At 53.3% G+C, this 21,022-nt stretch overlaps 1 protein-coding gene across 2 annotated transcripts in view; it reads left to right on the top strand.

Moving 5' to 3' along the window:
* LOC144736676 (histone deacetylase 4-like) overlaps positions 1-21,022 on the top strand; it is a 261,035-nt gene that overhangs the window by 36,174 nt on the left and 203,839 nt on the right. For both annotated transcript variants that reach the window (XM_078619258.1, XM_078619257.1), the window contains exon 2: positions 5,042-5,409. In XM_078619258.1, the coding sequence (XP_078475384.1) occupies positions 5,388-5,409 (22 nt within the window). In that variant the 5' untranslated portion in view covers positions 5,042-5,387. The remainder of the gene's footprint in view (positions 1-5,041; positions 5,410-21,022) is intronic.

The following is a 21,022-nucleotide window of genomic DNA, read 5'->3' as shown; positions in this document are numbered from 1 at the left end:
ATGTCAACTGGTGAGGCTCGGGTGAGTTGGTGACTGGAGAGTGGTGACGGTCCGACGTGGGTCAGGGCGTCGCGCAGTGTTGAGCTCCGTTAATGAACCCGTGTCGTAAATAATCGGCAACATTGTTTTTCTCATGAGCCAACGGATGAGCGTGGGTGGACGACGATCGCCAAGCACGACAGTGACTCCGACTGCCCCGCCAGAGGCCAAGACGATGACGGGCTCATGTTATAACGAGTCGGAATGAACACGCAGGTTGAGATAAATCGGTAACGTTTTCGATGAAGACAAGGCACGGTTATTGGCTTGTATGCGTTTTGCAAAACATTTACTGAATTCGCCGATTGGCTGACTTGATTATTCCTGGGGAGGAAATTACGGCGATCCTCAACGCCAGCGTTTAACGACTACGAAGTGGTTGCCTTAAGGTTTTGGCTGCTTTAGTCGACCCGGCGCTGAGAGAATTATGAAATCAGTACAGCTTTCCGTAGACTAGACTCTGTGGATAAAATAAACCAAAAATATACAGAAAGTAACAATGGTGTAACGTTACCTTGTCCATAGGAGGGGCCGCTCTCTGGGATACATTAAGAATAATAATATCACAACCTTTATTTCATATCGGGCGAGAACCCTTGACACTCAAAACGTGTTCTTGGTTCTTTCGGTAAAGTCACGTAGAAGGGAAATAATAAAATAATAAACATAAAACATAATAAAATAATTCTCACGACGTTTCGGCCACAACGCAAGCAGCCGTCCTCAGGTGAAGAACAGGTCTGTCGAAAAGACAGCGTCTGAATGGGCACCACCAGGCTTGGCATCGTATATTTATTTAAATAGATTTTTAATAAATGTTTTCTCCTACAACATCAGAGTGCAGCGCCACATTAAACACGCACTACACTTAAAGCGATTTGAAGCATGTTTTATTTTTGGGGGGAGGGCAGAGCTTTGAGACGTCATTTTTGAGTAGGGGTCTGACTTTTTGTGACGCCGTGTGACGAGGTGGGTGTGACCCGAGCAACATGAATATATAAATTGTACCGTGCACGCGATCGATCCTCATTCGGGGCGAGGCAGGGTTGCGCAGGGGTAAGACATTCGTGCCTATCAGCAAAGAAGGGATTTTGTCAATTCGGTGGTCCGGGTCACTCTTCCAATGGAGGCTGTTATCGTGGGTCCATTGAGTTCACCCTGGTTAAACAAAATCAACTTGGATCTTGGGTTCGCCGGTTTTCTCCCATAGCTAAAACACACACAGTGTGTCTGGTATCGGTCTAAACATCCCAAATGACAATAATAATTCACAGGACCTGCAAGTTACTCAATTGGGATCGCACACAGCAGCTACATCGTTCCCTTCTGTGCAAACCTGACTGGACCCCCTGAAAAATGAAGAATTGAGGCTCGATGAGGCTTTCATGGGTGAACAAGCTTCGTCATAATTTTCATAATGATGGCGAATGTGTAATGTGGTGCTCAGGACGCAGAGGCTGCCGTTGGCACTCGGCTCTCAGGGACACGTGCGACCGCGTGTGTGAACGGCGAGCGATAGCGTAGCGGTTAGTGCACTGCGCTACGAACCCGCCGACCCGGGTTTGATTCCCGCTTACAGCCAACAGCAGTCACGATTATCTGAATCGGTATCCTGGGCCTCCCCTAGGTCGACTGAGCCTCAAATGAGTACCTAGCACGATGTGTACAAGCATTGCCACTAGGGAGACAAAGGCGGCCGAGCGTGGTGTTGGCCACCGATCCCCGCGTGTGTCCTGCCGGCTTTCATAGGTGCTCGCTAAAATTCTGTTACAGACTGTACGGGGGATCTTTGTCTTTGTGACTGCGTGCGTGACCGCGTGTGTGACCACGTGTGTGACCACGTGCGTGACTGCGTACGTGACCACATGCGTGACCACGTGTGTGACCACGTGTGTGACCGACCGCGTGTGGAAACTCCGGGGTGGAAACCTTCGCCACCAGACGCACACAGGCCAAACTACAAAAGCCACAGAAAACACCGCTCATTTCCAGCAAGATCCCATCGAGAGGACGGGACGACCCATAAGTTTCCTTTCTCAATCCGTTTTTAATTGAACCATCAAAACGTTACAATGAATCGATACATTTTCTTCTCCTATCACGCGGCAATAGTTGCGTTCCTGAAGGACACCGCGTTATTTAGAAATTACGTTATAATAAATCACGTGTAATATAGAGGTGAAGCACAGTCCGCGATAATACGTGAGATATATACGCAGACTGAACAAAGTCTGAGGCATCGAGAAGCATCCAGCAGCATCCCGCCTCGTGCAATGCTCCGCCGAGGCAGCCGGACAAGTGCTTATTCCTTCTCACGCTGCGACGTTGTATCCAATTCGCATCCACATTGTAAAAAAATGTGCTCCCCAATACATTCATCATCGCGTTTATATCCAATTCGCGTTATGAAAGCAACACGCGGCGTTATCGGAGTGCAGACTGTACATCATCAGCCACGGTCAATCTACTCCTAGATGAAGGCCTCCACGAGCTTCTTGCATGTCTCACGATCCTGTGATGCAACAATCCCACCCAGCGCCTTGACACACGAGCCGTACGGCTTCGCTCCGTCTCCCGAGTGGACGAACTCCCGGACACGTTTCATTCCTTGGCCACCACTCCGCTACTATTCTTGACCACCGGTCATCTTCCCTTTTAGCCATGGTCTGTCCTGCCCCAGCCCGCGCTTGCTTCATCCGCAGTTTGGATCGTTCCTTCAGCTTGTGTGTGTCCTCTAATCTGCGTGTTCCTCTTGCCGTCTCTCTCAACGTAACCAAGTCCTACACGCACGTAAACAGTCACCACCCCACCCCCCCCCAACTCCCCGTTAAATTGCAACTCAACGCTTCCCGCAGTTCTACACCGAGGGTTCCCCCACGTTGTGTTCAAAGCCCCTCGCGATCCTTGCACGATGCACGGTGGGCGTGTGCGTGCTCACGAGTGTGGTCTGCGTGCCGCGCTGTTGACACTGTGGTGCCGGGTTCCCCGCGCTCTCTTCTCCACGCCGCCGTCGTCCCCCTCCCAAAAGCACGGAACTCGTTTCGCTTCGGCTCCCCCTTTGGGGGCCGATCCGCGCCTGGCACGGACGGCACCGCGCAGGGTTCTCGACGTTCTGACAACTGTGAGGAAGTGCTGTTTGTTGCTGGCCCGCTTTACGAAAATTCTGGTGAGGCCTTTTGGGACGCAGTGTTGGGCGACCCGCGGTCAGAATATTGAAGGCCATCGCGCGCCTGGTGCCGGAAGTGCTGGAGTCACGCGGCCGGCTATCGCCACGCGGCCGATTCTCTCTCGAAACGTCGTGAGAATTATTTTGTTATGTTTTATTTTTATTATTTTATTACTTCCCTTCTACGTGACTTTACCGAAAGAACCAAGAAGATGAATCCCTGCAGTCACGAAAGCTTTAAATCGAGATTCTCTCTTTTTTTCTCTCTCTATTTCTCTCTCTCGAGCGCGTCCTCGGTTGAATTTCCGCTCGGTAATTTACCGCAAGACGTTTTACCCGAAGATCCCTATGCAGGGGCCTTCCGGAACGCCCCTTTAAAACCGCCCTGCGCTCATCCGCAGTGTCGTTAAACGCTGCCCAACCTTCCCACGCCCAGTCAATGTCTTGCCGGTCATCACTCGTAATCCCAAATTGTATTAAATGCCTCAAAAACTGGATTGTAGCCGGGAGTGGGGGGGCGATTTGGTTATTTTGTTTGAATGGTTATAATGACCCAGATGTCGCGCTCACGGGTTAGAGGTAACGAATCTCACGGGGTATCCTAAACCCGGTTGAGTAAAACGATGCATTTCTGTTAGCTGTAAAGTTTTAGCAAGGGAAGGTGTGTGACGTTGATCCAAAAAGCGCAAAAAAATGCACCAATCCCAATTGCACGTGTGCGTGTCACGAAATTTGACAATTGACATTCAATCTTGCTAATTAGATGTTGTAAATTAGCACGCCATTCCTTAGATAACGAATAATAATGAAGTTAGTTGACCTCGTTTAAGCTATTTCAGGGGCCGTATTGTAAAAAAGCAAGTTGTGTTCCTCTAACCCGTCGGTAACACGGTTGAAGTCGCCATCGGTCAGTCACACGCTGCAGGCGATGACACATGGGGTGGCGTGTCTGAGTTGAGCTGTGCCAATTTTATTATTCCCGCTCATTTGTCCAGGAAAGCGTCACCGAGTCTCGCGTCTAGATCTCTTTCACGAAGGTCTTGTGGTTTTTTTTTTTTCGCGAGAGTGGGCGATGATCTCTGCGTATCATTCCAATTGAATAATCTGCCGGTACTTTTGTTTTTATTTGGCAACATTTGGTGCCGTCACACGCATTGGCCTACTCTTGCGAATGACGTCACGGGATTTTTAATCTCCACTGTAAAACAGACGGCACGTAGTAGTCTTAGTCGTGTTACAGTTATTACACCCCCCCAATATTAACCAGGGTGGCCAATGGAATCGAACCGTGAACCTCTGCAGCAAGAGGCAAACACACTCCTGCTAGGCCATGTCACTGCTGTGCTTATGTATATACGTTGGACTTATTTCGCACACTACGTAGCCCACCTTGCTAATCAGAGGTGCAGGCGAATGACAACAAACTAAACGCAGAAAGCTGGTCTAAAAATATGAGTTTTTAATCTAGATTATTTAAAAGTGCATAGCTCCAAGGGTTTCCTAATATTGACGCCTGCAGAAGCGCATCTGAAAGTGCACGATGGGGGGGGAGGAGGGGGGTAGCGGTGGCGCACTATGAACCCGGCGACGTGAGTTTGGTTTGCTGGCCACGGATAACGTTGTGTTAGAGAGCGATATCTGAACCGGTCCAGAGCCCCCCTTCATCAACCTGCATTGACCAGCGTGGTGAAGTATGGTGTAAGGGAAGCCTTCATCCAGGACTGGATTGACAAAGGGGGTGTAGCACTTGCTTGTAATCTGCGGCTTTCGGTGAACGGGTGATCTCTCCCGCGCAGCGAGTACTCGGTTAAGAGCGCGAAGCGTGTGCCGTTACAGGAATACCCCCCACCCGGTGCTGAGAGGATCGGGAAGGGCCGTGGAAGACTGTGAAAGATCGTGACGAATCGCGGAACATTGTGGAGGATCAAGAAGGTTTGTGAAGCATCGTGGGGGTCCGTGGAAGATAGTGGAGGCTCGTGAAGGATTGTGAAGGTTTGTCGAGGATTGTGAAGAACCGTGAAGCTTCGCGAGAAGGATCGAGGCATCCCGAAGAACCGCGGAGGATCGTGAGGACTTGGCGGTGGTGGTTTGCCGGGGCGTCGCGCGCCCCGGGGCAGGAGGCTCACCGCACGCGCGCCGACTCGCCCCGACTCCGGCCCGATTCGCCGGGCACACTCGGACCATGAGCTCCTACAACGCGCCAGGTCAGTCTCGGCACGGAGAGCAGCGCTCGCTCGCGCGTGTACGCACACACGCACGCACGCACACACGTGTGTATACGTGCACAGGGAAGACAAAGATCCCCCCCTATAGCCTTGACAAACTATATGAGAAGGTGCTGGTAGTGAGCACCTATTAAGGCTTGTACGGTACATGAGGGGGTGAGTGGCCAGTGCCACGCCCGGCCGCATTTGTCTCCCCAGTGGCGATGATTACGCATCGCACCAGGTGCTCATTTGAGCCTGAGTCGACCTAGGGGAGGCCCAGGACCTGTTCAGATAATCCTCACTGGTATTTTGTCCATGTTGAATTTCTTTCGCACCGTACGTAGCCAACCGTGCTAATCGGAGGTGCGCGACCGGGGATCGAACTCGGGTCGCCGGGTTCGTAGCGCAGCGCGCCAATCACTGCGCCGCCGCTCCCTGCAGTGTACGCGCACACGCGCAGACACGTACGTGGGTACACGCGCAGACACGTACGTGGGTACACGTGCAGACGCACGCACACGCCACACAGTGCGGCTCAATTAGAGGGGTGGGGCACGGGGAAAAAATGTCTGTCTGGGTTATTGTGGGTCAAGGCGGGAGAGCAGTCGGCGAAAGAAGGCACTGGAGAGAGAGGGAGGGAGGGAGAGACTTGGTCAGAGGCTGTAGACAGGGGAAGAGTTGTAACCAGTGCCGATAGCAAAGGGAAGGCACGTCCGATTAGCATGGTTGGCTATGCACGTTGCAAAAGAAGTTCAGCATACATACAGCAGAAGAGTAGAAATGCACACGCACACGACAACTGCCGCCGTTCGCCATTAAGTGGCGGTGATGTCACCACAGCGCTTGTGCCAGGCTAGGTGCGCTTTGAGGCCACATGAAGTGTCTAAGGCTCTCGGTAAGGTCACTGGAGAGACCCAGGTGTTGTGGGTTGATCGACTGAGATGACGGACAGATGCTCCATCTGTGCTCCCTACTGTAACACCTTGATATGTTTTAGCTGCCCGTCGCTCTGCTTGTTATTGCGAGCATCGCAACTGCCTCCTGTAGTATCCTCCAACGAGCCTCCTCCCCCACAGAGGCCGATCTTGACAACGCTCATGCCAGTCATCGACAATATTACTCACCTCCACACCCATTTGTACCACATCAACTCCATCTCTTCTCTAGCCTGTGCCGCACCCGTTTAGCCACCCTCTATCCAGCCGAACAGAAGCTGCATACACACGCATGCGTGTACATGCGCAGGCATGAATGTGCAGACAACGACAAAGATCTCCCCCTACAGCCTTAACAGACTTTTCGGGAAAGTGCTGTTAACGAGCACCTTTTAAGTCCGAACACTGAACACGAGGAGGTGAGTGGCCAGCACCATGCCTAGCCACCTTTGTCACCCTAGTGGCGATGTTTACAAATCACACCAGGTATTTATTTGTGGCTGTGTCGACCTCGTGGATGCCCATGACCGGTTCGTATAATCGCCACTGTTGTTGTTCTTGAGCGGGAATTGAACTTGGGTCTGCAGGCGTGTATCACGGCGCGCTACAACTGCACCACCATTCCCCTCACAAACACACACACTCGTGCACATCACAGCCACCTGCATTTTGCGCTGACCGGTGGTGAAGTCACGGCTGCGCGTGCCAGGTTCGGTGCAGCCTGAGGCCGTTGCCAGAGTGTAAAACCGCTCGTCGGTGCGGACCGCGTGTGGATTGTGGACTTGCCGCGTGTGTCAGTGCTGCGGGATCTGCTCCGTTGCGCCGATCGTGACATTTCTAGACGTTTTCGTGACGTTTTCGTGACGTTTCTGCCACATTTCTGCGACGTTTTCCACGACGTGTCTTGACAGCTGCATCGCGATGATGACGACGACGACGCCGCCAGTACACGCGGGTAACAAGTGAGGGCTCCCACCACAGACGAGTCTCTGGGAGAGAGCCACAGTCACCGAATAGGGAATGGGCCGGTGTTCAGAAAGATAGCGCGCCGCTGCGTGGCTACACAGGATGGCACTTGGCAGCAAATTTTGATAGTTTTGCTGTTAACTGAGGCGGTTAACAAAATGGGACCTTTTTTTCCCTGTATGAAAAATTAACAATAGGGTTTACCCTTTCTGTTTTTGTTAAGATGTTCAAACACCAAATAGAAACCTTTTGCAAGGAATCAAGTTTGCATTAACCACAGGTACTTGTGGTGAACTTGCAAAGAAAGATGCTCTGATGGGGTGGTTAAGTTGTACATTTTTTGCGTTTTCGGTAACCTCACATTTCAAACTCTGATAAATAAAATGCTTACCGGCTTTTCCGCATGTATCGGGGCCCCACGGTGACTAGGAGATGTTAACTACCTTGCCTGGTATGCAGGAGGCCGTAGGTTCGATTCCGACCCTGATGCCTGCCGCTGTATATCTGGAGTTTGCGTGGTCTCTCTCTCTCTCTCTCCGTGGTCGCGTGGATTTTTCTCCGGGTCCTTCGGTTTTTCCCTCCACATCTAGAATCAGTGTCACGCGTTTAGAGTGTTTGGCTGCTATACATTTCCACGCAATAAGCGACTTTTTTGAGCTTTCATTTGTGATAGCCAGGTCACTTTTGATAAAGAAGGGATATAGCTCAGCTCAAGTGGGCCTTACCTGGTAAAAAATATATATTTCTATCATTCAATATATCATATTGAAAATGTTCACGTCAAATAAAATTAAACCGACATGTACTGGGCATGCTTTTAAATACATAAAAACCACCACACACACACACGCGACAGGAACAAAGCATAACACGTAAAAAAAAAGCCTGGCCTCTTTTTTTTCTCCCACCTCTCTCGCTGGGCAGAACAACGCGCAGCTCCTCCGCTTGCGTCACGGCGGTTAGGATTTCGGATTCCGCGTCTCCGCGCGCGTCACTCACTTGCACCCCCCCCCTCCTTAACCCCCCCACCCCTCAGTGAGTAAAAGTTTCCGAAGTTCTGCCAGGGCTGCGTGGCGCCAACCGGGACGGTTACCCGTAACGACGATTTCTCGGCATGGCCCCATCGAGCGAGCGGGTTTTTTTTTTTTAAAGGCTCTCTTCCCTATCGACTTCCTACCGACACGGCCGCATCAGCCCAGCCGCCTCTGCTTCTCCTCCCCTCCCTCCTACGTTGAATTTCCTCTCCCCGTGCGCCCCCCGCCCCCCGCATCACCACCACCGACGCCCCCCCCCCACCACCGCCCCGGTCCTGGTCTATGGAACATGTGGATGAGCAATAGTGACCTCCCGATTCAAGAGACGTCACAATCTGAAGCCTCTTGCGTATGGTCAACGCAGACCCATTGTTCCTGTGCTTTCTAATATTGTTTTTTATCGAACCCGAAACCGCGATCACGAGGGCATACAAGCGTACGCGCGTGGTTTATAAATATTGGAATTGAGCCTTCTGGGTATTTATTTCCCCTAAACGGGGGCTTTTTAGAATGATCGGGTTCCTTTTATGACCATGGCATGGTTGAGGGTAGGGAAGAGGTGGGGTGGGTGTGGGGGGATATAACCGAAAGAACGAGTGGAATCGCAGACCCATTGTTGTCATCGTCATCATCCATCGTCATCATCGTCATCACAGCGGGAGCACTGCCAGCCAAGGCTTCCCCGCACGGTGAGAAGTCGGCAGTGGCTGCCGTTCTAAGGGCACACGTGTTCTCCATCATGTGAATGTGGAATGCTCTCCGCCCTGGAGACAAACGCCACGCTGCACCCCCTGTTCGACACCCTCTCCTCCCTCGTTAGTAACTCTGCTCGCCGCCGAGTTCCCTTTTGAAAACGTCGCCACCGCTGACATCTCGCGTGCGTCACGAGTGCCCGGAATCCAAGTGAAGACGTTTCCTTCTCGGAACCCCCTTCCCCCAGCCCCTCCTCCCAGCCCCCGCCCCCCCTCATCAGCTCCGCCGCCTCCCCCGGGGCAAGTCTCCAGAATGGACTATTAGACTATGACACAATTTTTGTTTTTATTTGACCAGGTAAGGCCCCACTGAACTTGCACAGCTCTTTTTCAGAAGCGACCTGGCCTCACGTGACAGCTCAACGAAGTGGCTTATTGTCGTGTGGAAACTTGTAGCTGCAACCAAATATCTTCTTGGTTCTTTCGGTAAAGTCACGTAGAAGGGAAGTAATAAAATAATAAAAATAAAACATAATAAAATTATTCTCACGACGTTTCGGCCACAACGCAAGCAACCAGGTCCGTCGAGGCGACAGAGTCTGACTCTGTCGCCTCGACGGACCTGGTTTTCACCTGAGGACGGCTGCTTGCGTTGTGGCCGAAACGTCGTGAGAATTGTATTTTATTATGTTTTATTTTTATTATTTTATTACTTCCCTTCTACATGACTTTACCGAAAGAACCAAGAAGATGAATCCCTGCAGTCACGAAAGCTTTAAATCAAAATGCAACCAAATACTCTTAAACGCGTGATGTTGATTCCAAATATACGAAGGGAAAAACCGAAGGACCCGGAGAAAAATCCACGCTGCCATGGGGAGAGAGAACATGCACACTCCAAATATACACAGGCATCAGGATTGAACCCACGATGGTGCCCTCGCATGTTACTACTGATGATGATGATGATGCTGCTGCCGATGATGATGATGCTGATGATGTTGCTGGTGCTCCCAAATCAAAGTGAGTTTCTGCTCAAGTGATGCATTGAGGTGGTGCTTCTCTGCTGTTTACAGCTCTTGGACAGTAGCGAGTCTATCCATGAAGTCATTTTTTTTTTATCAACTCCTGATGATGGGCTGTGTCCACCCTCCAACCAGGAATTGAACTTCCTTCCCATTACAAACCGCTCGCTCTACCATTGAGCCACCTGGCATTGCCCACTTTCAGATGCGCTTCTGCGGCTGTCTGGTACGCTCTTCTTTCCGATATTAGGAAGCCACCGAAGCTGTGGGTTTTTAAAACACATTGTCCTGCGAAGGTAGCTGGTAGGAACGTTGGGTTGCTCGGTCAATGGCCAGGGTCAACGGCGGCGTGGTGTATTCTGCAAACATGCCCGACTGTGAGGGCGGGCACAAGCCGGCGTGAGTAGGTTAAACGTTGAGTTTTATAAGGGCACCACGGGGTGACCAGCCCCTCCCCACCCAGCCCCACCCCTCCCACCCCCCACCCAGCCCCACCCTCCCCACCCAGCCCCTCCCCACCCTCCCCACCCAGCCCCTCCCTACACGACGGACGGACACAATAATCCCCTGTGGGCTGGTGGAACCAGTGGGTTCCTACCAGTATCATCTAGATTGAAAACTCATTTCTTTACAACTGATTTTTGTATGTTTAGTTTGTGGTCCCCCCCCCGCACCTACGATTAACACGGTTGGCTACGTGCGGTGCGAAAGAACTTCAGCATACATAGGTACATGGGATGTGTAAAAATAAAATAAATATTGTGGTTAGTTACGTGGAGAGACAGGTCGGTGACAAAGGCGACTTATCTACTCGTTTATTTTTCAAACCCAAGGTGAGTAGTTCACTCCCCGAGTTCATCGCACTCACCTTGGGATTCGAGCCCAAGGTTCTGCAGCTTGAATTTGCTGTTATGCATTTTCTCCACGTGTACTATTGTTTTACTGGCGCAGTCCGTTGATTTGGACAAGTGGTTGGTGGATCAAGCGGGGGATGGAGCCTTCATATATATCAGATGCCCATCTGCATGGCAAGCATTCTTTTTGCGATTGGCAGTACAGCAAGTAGGCTTCTGTCAGGGTGTCTGTTGGGGACTTTGCGTGTGTTTGTGTATCGGTTTACAGCATCTGTATAGTTTGTGGGGGACGGAGGTGCACTGGTTAGCGCACTGAGCGACGAACCTGGCGACCCGAGTTCAATCCCCGCTCGCACCCAACATCGGTGACGAATATCTAAACCGGTCCTGGGCTGCCTCTAGGTCGACTCAGCCTCAGATGAGTGCCTGGTGCAGAGCGTAACTATCAGCACTGGAGAAGACAAAGTTGGCCAGGTGTGGTGCTGGCCACCGACCCCCCCCCCGCCCGCACCTCGTGCACCGTGCCGGCCTTAATAAGCCCTCGTTAATAGCACTTGCCCCATACAGCCTGTGGGCGACATGGGCTGTATCTTTGCCTTGGTTTTTTCCGTATAGTTGCCTCCAGAAAATGAACCTTCATGGCCCGACGGGGCTTCCTAATCCCCCCCGTCCGTCGAGATTGATCTCGTCTGCACACATAATTTCCTTCACGTTAACCCGAACGCCTCTGACGCAACGGTTTAAATTCTGGGACAATATTTGCTTGACCGCCGCAGGCCCCGCCTAGTGACGTCACCGAACCAGATTTTCCAAAAAAGGGACCCCTTGTGTTTTCTCGCAACATTCGGGTTCGCTTAAAACGCGGCCCGAAACCCGAGCCCGCTCGCGCGCACGCGTGCACTCTCTCCGGAATGGAGTCTCCAGCCATTGAAAGAATCCTGGGCCAAGAGGGCCGGGGGCGAGGGGGTGTCGGGGGGCGGGGGGGGACGTTGGGGCTCTGCGTCGGCACTCCCTTAACGTTTTGGAAAGGTGGTCGCGAGGCCATCAATAATACACATGTGCTTAGCCACCGCACATTTGCCAAACGCAAGATTTGGGGGGGGGGGGGGTTACATAAGCCGGTTAAATTGGGCCGCCACAATGCCCCGTGCGGGGGAGCATGAAAGGGTTGCCATTTCGCACTCGCTCAGTCGCTCGCTCGTGGGAAGGAGAGGACGACTATCGGGGCGCCGTGTGAAGTCGCACGGGGCGGTGGGGGGGGGGGCGACCTGGGGGGGAGCTGCCTGGCGCTCGGTCTTTACGCCCGTGAGCCGATCGGTCAGCTGCGCCATTCGATCACCCGCAGTCGTAGCAGCGACGTGCCGTGGGCCGCTGGACCCTGGGCGGCCGTGTCCGCTGGGTGGACGTGGACTCTGAAGCGTCTCCTCCACTTGTGGGATGTGGAGGCCGCTCTGGGGCCGGCATCGTATCGTCGCTTAAGAGTTTGAGAAAGTTCCACGCATTGCACGGTGGCTGTAAGACGTGTAACTGTACAAACGTGTACATGCGTGCGTACTGCGGCACTAATCCCCTGTATGTGTCACACTTCATGCTTCTGTGATTTAAATAAAGACTACCTAGCTACCACCTGCCTATATACCCAAGTTCTTACCTTCCCGACTTTCTGCCCACCAGTTCACATTTCTTACCTACTAACCTACCTGCCTACCAACCTACATCGCTACCAATCAACCTGCTCAGCTGTATATTTACCTAACCATTTTGTTACCTACCTACCCACCTGTGCATGTACCTACTTGCCTATCTACCCACCTACCCACTAACCTGTCTCCTTACCTCACCACTTACCTACCTAACTACCGACCCATGCACTCACTTGCCTACATACCTACCCACCCACTCGCTCACCTCTCCTCCTGCCTATCTAATTACTCACTTGCCTACTCACCCGCTCGCTTGCCTACATACGTGCCTCTACCAACTTACCCACCGAAGTGCTTGTCTCGGCTGTCTGCCTATTGGCCTATTTATCGACCCAATGGCCTACCTGCCCGCCCACCTCGCCACCGCCGCCTGCAGCGATTACGGACCGTTACCATGGAACTCTTGTGAGTGCTGCAGTGCTTGCGTGCGCACGGATTTGTCCCGCAACAGTTGGCGATACTACGCGCCTGCCGTGGTGTACATGGGCAGGCGGGGGTGGCGGCAGCGCTCTGGCAACCCACAGCAAGAAGGCCCTGGGTTCGGACGCCTTTGCACTATTTCCCCACCCTACCACCCACCCTCCCGAGCTAAAAACCCATATGATGCAACTGGTATCGGCAACACATCCCAAAGGCTGAAAAATTACTCACGGCAGCAGCATCGACATCGCCCGAGCGAGGCTCCGGACGCCCTTGCGAGAGCCGGTCTTCGGCCGCGAAAGCAAGAGTCTGGCTCTGGCCGTCCTCGCGAGAGCCTGACTCCGGCCGCGAAAGCAAGAGCCTGGCTCCGGCTGTCCTCGCGAGAGCCTGGCTCCGGCTGTCCTCGCGAGAGCCTGGCTCCGGCCGCCCTCGCGAGAGCCTGGCTCCGGTCGCGAGAGCCTGGCTCCGGCTGTCCTCGCAAGAGCCTGGCTCCGGCTGTCCTCGCGAGAGCCTGGCTCCGGTCGCGAGAGCCTGGCTCCGGCTGTCCTCGCGAGAGCCTGGCTCCAGCCGCCCTCGCGAGAGCCTGGCTCCGGTCGCGAGAGCCTGGCTCCGGCTGTCCTCGCGAGAGCCTGGCTCCGGCCGCCCTCGCGAGAGCCTGGCTCCGGCTGTCCTCGCGAGAGCCTGGCTCCGGTCGCGAGAGCCTGGCTCCGGCTGTCCTCGCGAGAGCCTGGCTCCGGCCGCCCTCGCGAGAGCCTGGCTCCGGCTGTCCTCGCGAGAGCCTGGCTCCGGTCGCGAGAGCCTGGCTCCGGCTGTCCTCGCGAGAGCCTGGCTCCGGCCGCCCTCGCGAGAGCCTGGCTCCGGCCGTCCTCGCGAGAGCCTGGCTCCGGTCACGAGAGCCTGGCTCCGGCTGTCCTCGCGAGAGCCTGGCTCCGGCCGTCCTCGCGAGAGCCTGGCTCCGGCTGTCCTCGCGAGAGCCTGGCTCCGGCCGCCCTCGCGAGAGCCTGGCTCCGGCTGTCCTCGCGAGAGCCTGGCTCCGGCTGTCCTCGCGAGAGCCTGGCTCCGGCCGCCCTCGCGAGAGCCTGGCTCCGGCTGTCCTCGCGAGAGCCTGGCTCCGGCTGTCCTCGCGAGAGCCTGGCTCCGGCCGCGAGAGCGAGAGTCTGGCTCCAGCCGTCCTCGCGAGAGCCTGGCTCTGGCCGCGAGAGCGAGAGCCTGGCTTTGGCCGCGAGAGCCTGGCTCTGGCCGCGAGATCGAGAGCCTGGCTCTGGCCGCGAGAGCGAGAGTCTGGCTCCAGCCGTCCTCGCGAGAGCCTGGCTCCGGCCGCGAGATCGAGAGCCTGGCTCGGTCCTCGGGGCCTGCATTAATAATAATATCCCCGCTCTGCATTTCGTGTTTTTTTTCCTTCAAATTATTCTAATGTTTTTTCTTCTTGGCATAACAAAGTTTGTACTTGCCATGCGTTGAAAACATCGTTTCGACAGTTAATAAGTCACCGGGGGTTTTTTTCACTCTTTAAAATAGCCATGATTGATGGCGCCGTTTTACAAGCTTTATTAAGTGTGTTGGTTTAACTTTTTACTTTTTTTCTGCTTCGCCACAAATTTATTTTCTACAAAGTTTAACTTTTTTGAATTTTACTACTTACTTTTTTCGCCGTCTGAAATTGCGCCACGTGTTCAATCGGTTTCTTTTAGACGAAATTTAAACAAATGTTCGTCATCATAATAAATGGTTAGTAACGTTGTTATGGTTGGTTTTATTAGAAACTCCATGCGTCGTTATTTGTGAAAACCCAACGCAATAGCGTGAATCGAAGTCTGTCTCTCAGCTTTAGTAATTTGCCTTGGCTGCTTGAGAGTTCTCGGAGCTGGCGGCAACTTGCCCATCCTGGCTTTCAATTAAGAATCCACTATTGTTATTACTGCTGCTACGATGATGAGTCTTACATTGCGGCTGTTGTGGTTACTGTTCCCGTGAATGTCGCGCATTGATTCCTCCTCCACCCGCTCTGTATGTATGCACGTGTGTTGAACTTCTTTCGCACCGTACGTAGCCAACCGTGCTAATCGGAGTTGCGGTGTGTGTACGTGTGACTGTTTTGTCTCATTGTGTACTTGCAGGTCACAATAACTCAATCACCTACTCACTCACACTCGTACCTCCACTCACTCATTCACCCGTGCACTCAGTCACGTACTCATTCACTCAGGTACTCGATCACTCACCCACGCACCCACTCGCTCATGCACTTAATACCAATACCCGCCATTTGCCACTAAGTAATGCTGACTTCATCACGACGCCTGTGCCAGGCCAGGTGCACTTTGAGGCCACGTGAAGTGTCGAAGGCTTGCTGACAGGAGGTCTCGGGACAGACCCAGGTGCCATGGGTTAGCTGACTGGTAGATGACTGGTAGCTGCACTGGTAGATGCACCAGCTGTACACCCCTTTGCCAACTTGCTGAATTTTAGCCGCCCGGCGCTCCGTTCGTTCTTGTGAGCGACACTCCTCTGCCCTCCGTTTTTGCTGGGAGGATGACTGCCTCCAACTGCCCAGCAGTAGCAGCAACGTCCTTCACGAGCCTCCTCCAAAGAGGCCGATTTTTACACTGCTGCTACCAGTCGTCGGTAAGTCCACTCACCTCCACATCCTCCCTTACTGCATCAGTCCATCTGTTCTCCAACCCATGTCGTGCCCGTTTAGTCCCCTCTCTGCGGCCAAACAGAAGCTGCTTGGGTATGCGGTGGCTGGACGTGCGGGCAACATGACCCAGCCAATGCAGCCTTGCCTGCCAGAGGAGCTCACTGATGGGAATGTGTCCAGATCTTTCAAGGATTTGTGAGCTCCTCACACAATGCAGCCTGGTTAAACCCATGTTAAACTCATGCACCCACTCACTCTCTCGCCCACACACAATCTCAATCATGCACGCGCTCACTCATCCAACAACCCACCCACTCATGCACTCACCCACTCACACACTCATACACTCACTCCCCACTCACACACGCATGCACCCATTTACCCACTCGCACAAGCACGCACCTACTCACTCACCCACCCACCCGCCCGCTCACTCGCCCATACACTCACTCTAACACTCCTAAACTCACCCACCCACCCACTCACTCACCCACCCACTCACTCACCCACTCGCTCACTCACCCACGCGCCCATCCATCAACTCACGCACATAACCACCAACATTGTAAGTCATGACACTTCTCTTTCTGCTTCTTCACCTCACACTGCTCCACTTTGGAATTCATGGTCTCAGTAAAATGATAGAAAAATGTCCTAATGTTGTTTCGCACTCAACTGTGCGATGCCCAATTTCAACAAAACACAGTTATTTGGCAGATACACCGGGGTAAACCCTGCGACCCCAACTTCACAGCTACAGATATATGCGAGATCCGTCATCGAAGGATAGTTATTCGAGATCGGTAGCTTTGCCAGAGGCTTCCGAAATGGATAAAAAAACGACTCGTTTTTCTGCATGGATTCTCGCGGCACAAGTGAGGTCTGGTTTCCCTGAAAATTAAAAACACAACTGGTGGCTCCAATCCAACAAAGGAGCCTCATGGAATGTTTTTTTATTCGTTTTGTTGCCATTTCCTGAGGTTCTATCCCAATTGTATTATTGGCGTCGCGTTGTGAGACCAAGGAATGAATTCCAGCCACTCACAGAGCAGTGTGAAAGTACGGCCCGTCGAAGCGGATATCATCGAGCTGCTTCTGAGAACCCCTACAAGTGATCTGGATCCCACACAGAAGGGGGGGGGGGGGAGTGGAATTTTGGGCAGCACTTGTGTCGTTGTTCGGCACGATGTCCGACGTTTCGCCCCACGTTGCTGCTGGGGGGTCTTTCGTGAGGACCTGCATTGGGAACAAGCTCCGCTCGCTGTTCGACACGATGTGCGTTTGCTGGGGAGCTTCACAGGGAACCAAACTGGGGACGACGAATTCTCAGCGGCCGAAACGTCGGACACCGTGCCGAACAACGACACGTGGGTACATCCGTGAAACCACCGCGAAAATCTGCGCGGTGGAGTAATACTGACCCTGACACCTCGCCGCTCCCCCCCCCCCCCCCCCCATTTGCCTCCCTCTCCCCCTCGCCGCCCCTTTCATCTTCAGAGGAAACCCGTGGAGTGGCGAGATGTTAACTCCCTCGCCGAGTATGCAAGAGGTTGTGAGGGTCAATCTCGACCTTGACGCCTGTATATTTGGAATTTGCATGATCTCTTCGTGGTCGCGTGGATTTTTCTCCGGGTCCTCCGGTCTTTCCCTCCACATTTAGAATCAACATCACGCGTTTAGAGTATTTGGCTACTGTCATTTTCAACAAGAGCCACTTCGTTGAGCTATCATTTGTAATAGCCAGGTCGCTTATGAAAAGACCTACATTATCCAGTGGGCTTTACCCGGTGAAATACAACGTAGTTCAGTTCATAGTTTTAGTTCAGTATCCTCGTGGCGACGTTGCATAAGCGTGTGTGACGGGTAGGTCGGCGCCGCGTTAATGGAACACCGGGTGCCTTCGCCGGTCACAGCCGTGAGCGTCGGGGGGGGGGGGGGGAAGGCATCGGCACGGAATCTCCAGCGGGTCAAGGAAAGTAAGATAATGGGTGACTCGTTAAGAAGCCTCGTTCCACCTCGTCCCCGCCTCGCCGCGCCATGCCCCACCCGTATTACACCTCGCCCCACCCGTATTACACCTCGCCCTCGCCTTGTCCCACCTAATCCCACCTGGTCCCACCGCGTCCCACCTCACCCCACCCTCGTCCCACCTCGTCCCACCTCACCTCACCCTCGTCCCACCGCGTCCCACCTTGTCCCGTCTCGCCACGTCGTCACTCGGTCAGGTGTTGAGGTCGCCGCTGCCAACGCTGCAGAGCGGTGTTTTGGGTGTGTGTGTGTGCCCTCGTGTGTTGGAATAAAATCATCACGAGAACTAACACGTGCGCATACACACGAGTTGGAACCCTGCTGCTGCTGTCACATCTGGGCTGGAGCACCCAGTCCCCTCGACCGCTCGCTACACCTGGTGGAGTTCGGGGTGAAGCAGCAGTCTGATCCAGCACTCACCGATTTACCGACAGCCACTCGGCCGTCGGTGGTGGTCAGCCTCCTCCTGATCGCTCTTAATTGCTACTAACTACCTGCGGCCGTCTGGAACGCTCTTCCTTCTGATATTAGGAATCCACTGGAGCTGTGCACTTGTAAATCATCTAGCTTGACAAACTAATTTCTTTAGAATTGCTTTTTGTGTTCAGTTTGTTGTCCTTAACCCCTGCACCACCGATTAGCACGGTTTGCTACGTACGTGTGCGACACAAGTTCAACATACATACACACAAAGTTTTCCCAATGAGCCTCGGGCCATGTCCACGCCAGCTCTATCGGCGAGCACCCGTTTAGATCAGCCCGGTACACAAAAGGGGGGTGAGGCTAGTACCATGCATACCTTGGCCACCTTCCCAGTGCTGATGTTCACCCACTCGCAACGGGCACTCCTTTAAAGGCTGAGTAGACCTAGCGGAGGCCCGGGAATGGTTCCGATATAAATTATTCGGCTGGTGTCCATCGCAGACAGCTGCGTTGAAGCTCAACAGCACTGCAGTGACGATACACAGCGCTTATGCAGCACGAAGCCTTCTTCTTGACGAGTGCCGTTGGCGAGCTCCTATTAAGGCCGGCGTTTTGCACGAGAGGTTGGTGTGGATGGAACCGCGCCTAGCGAACTTTGTCTCCCCAGTGTTGATGATTGATTACACCAGGTACTTATTTAAGGATGAGGCAGCATAATCGAGGCCCAGGATCTTTACAGATATCGTTCACGACTGATCTTTGACCAGGAATCTAACTCTGATTGCCAGATTCGTGGAGCAGTGTGCTAACTACTTGGCCATTGATTGCACTGTACAGATTCACACGTGCAGGGACTCTGTCACGCAAAGACAAATATCCGCTGTATAACAGACTTCGTGGCAAGTGCTGTTAGCGAGCACCTAATGAAGGCTGGCACGGCGCACGAGGGGGTGGGTGGCCAGCACCACGCCCCGCCGCCTTTGTCTCCCGAGTGGACTATGTTCAAACACACCTCACCCGGTACTCATTTGAGTCCCAGTCGACCTAGATGACGCCCGGACCGGTTCAGATCATCGTCGCTGGCGTTGGTGGCCATGTGCGGGAATCGAACTCAGGTCGCCGGGTCAATAGCGCAGCACCATAACTGCTACTACGCTACCGCTCCCCCCACACACACAAACCCAGTGAGGTTTCGTAGTGCAGCATGCTCCGCCAGACGCTAGTACACACGCGCACACACAACACGTAGGCATGTTTACATGGGTGCACGCTCGCAGCTGGGCGCCTACACCTGCTCGTGGCTGCGAGGATTTTTAATAAACGTCGGCTTCCCCGTTGCAGCGGGAGTCGCTTGCAAAACACCTCCAGATGAGGGCCGCTCAGCTGCAAACGTTGGCCCCGGGACATCTGTCGGCCGCGTTTGAGATGCCGCAGATGCTTGCGGGGAGGACCGCTTGCGGCGAGCGTTATTAGCCTTGGCCCGGCAAGCGCTGCCAACGCTCGCGCTGCCCGAATGCCGGCATATTTTATCGTGCTAAATAAATACCGGGCGAGAGGAAACGAGCTTGGGGTTATTGTTGTAATAATAACAATAAAAAAAACTGTTCGCTGGATTCGCATGTTTTCCTCTGCGGAAGAACTAGGTAGCGGTGGGGGGGGGACTGGGGACTCGGTTGTACTCCGGCGCCGGATTGACCCTGTGAGGGTCCCGTGTCGCGATAGCGACGCATCTCTGCCGACACGACGGGTTATTGCTTTTTTTGAGCTATGTCGCTCTTTTTCAGAAGCGACCTGGCAACAAATGATAGCTCAACGAAGTGGCTTGTCATCACCTGGACATTTATAGCAGCCACACGCTTGAAAGGCATGTTGATTCTAAATTTGGAGTGTAAAACCAGCGGACCCGGAGAAAAATCCACGCGACCATAGAGAGAGAGAGATACATGCGAACTTCAAAAATATACAGGCGTCAGGGTTGGGATTGAACCCACGACCCTTTTGAATACTAAGCGAGCTAGTTAACATCGACGCGACTGTAGCGGCCAACATCCGAACCATCACAAGCAAGGAACGATCTCGCCAACAAGGAGACGCTTCTCTAGCCCCGTTAGAAGTTTTCATCGCGGGATGTTTCGAAAGCCAATCGATGGTCCGGAGATGAAAGTTCCGATGTGCGGGGACGCATTTTTTCAGCAAGATCTCTCCCCTCATCCGTAGTAAATGTACCCTTACTCGTAGTAAATGTTCATAAGTTGGCGTGAAGATTCATTAGCTTCCGGTGGCCGAACGAATGCATTAGGAGGTCGCACGCAAAGTGCTTGGCACAAATAAACCGCAGTACCTTGCCGATTTCGTCAAGGAGCATAAATCATCACGTGAGTTCTGTTCATTCTCGCAGCAACAGCAGCAGCAGGTTATGGCTATCCGTCGTACAAAGCCGGTCACCGCATCGCACACTTTCAGATGCACTTCGGCGGCCGTCTGGAACGCTCTTCCTTCCGACATTAGGAAGCCACTGGAGCTATGCACTGTTGTGTTTAGTTTGTTGTCCTTCCCCGGCACCTCCGATTAGCGCGGTCTGCCACGTACAGTGCGAAAGAAGTTCAACATGCATATGTGCATACAAAGAGGCCATGGTTAAGGATGAGTTATGCAACGGCGCGGTCACCACGGCAGCGTACGCGCGGGGCGCGGCGCCGCTAAATCACTAGCAGCGGACGTTCCCGCGAAGCTGCAGCAATGAAGGGGTGATTTTTTTTAGATATTTTTTTTTCTTCCAAGTCTGGACCAGGTTCTGAGCAAAACAGCGGAACTCCCGCGCAGTGATGTTATCTACGGTGTAATTGCCAAGTGTGCAGCGCTGGCTCCGACGTCTTGTCGCTCCTTTGA

The sequence above is a fragment of the Lampetra planeri genome, chromosome 62 (genome assembly GCF_965212315.1).
Source record: "Lampetra planeri chromosome 62, kcLamPlan1.2.h2, whole genome shotgun sequence".
Taxonomy (NCBI): Eukaryota; Metazoa; Chordata; class Hyperoartia; order Petromyzontiformes; family Petromyzontidae; genus Lampetra; species Lampetra planeri.
The sequence above is the reverse complement of the archived record's forward strand: the minus strand, read 5'-3'. Positions and strand labels throughout refer to the sequence as shown.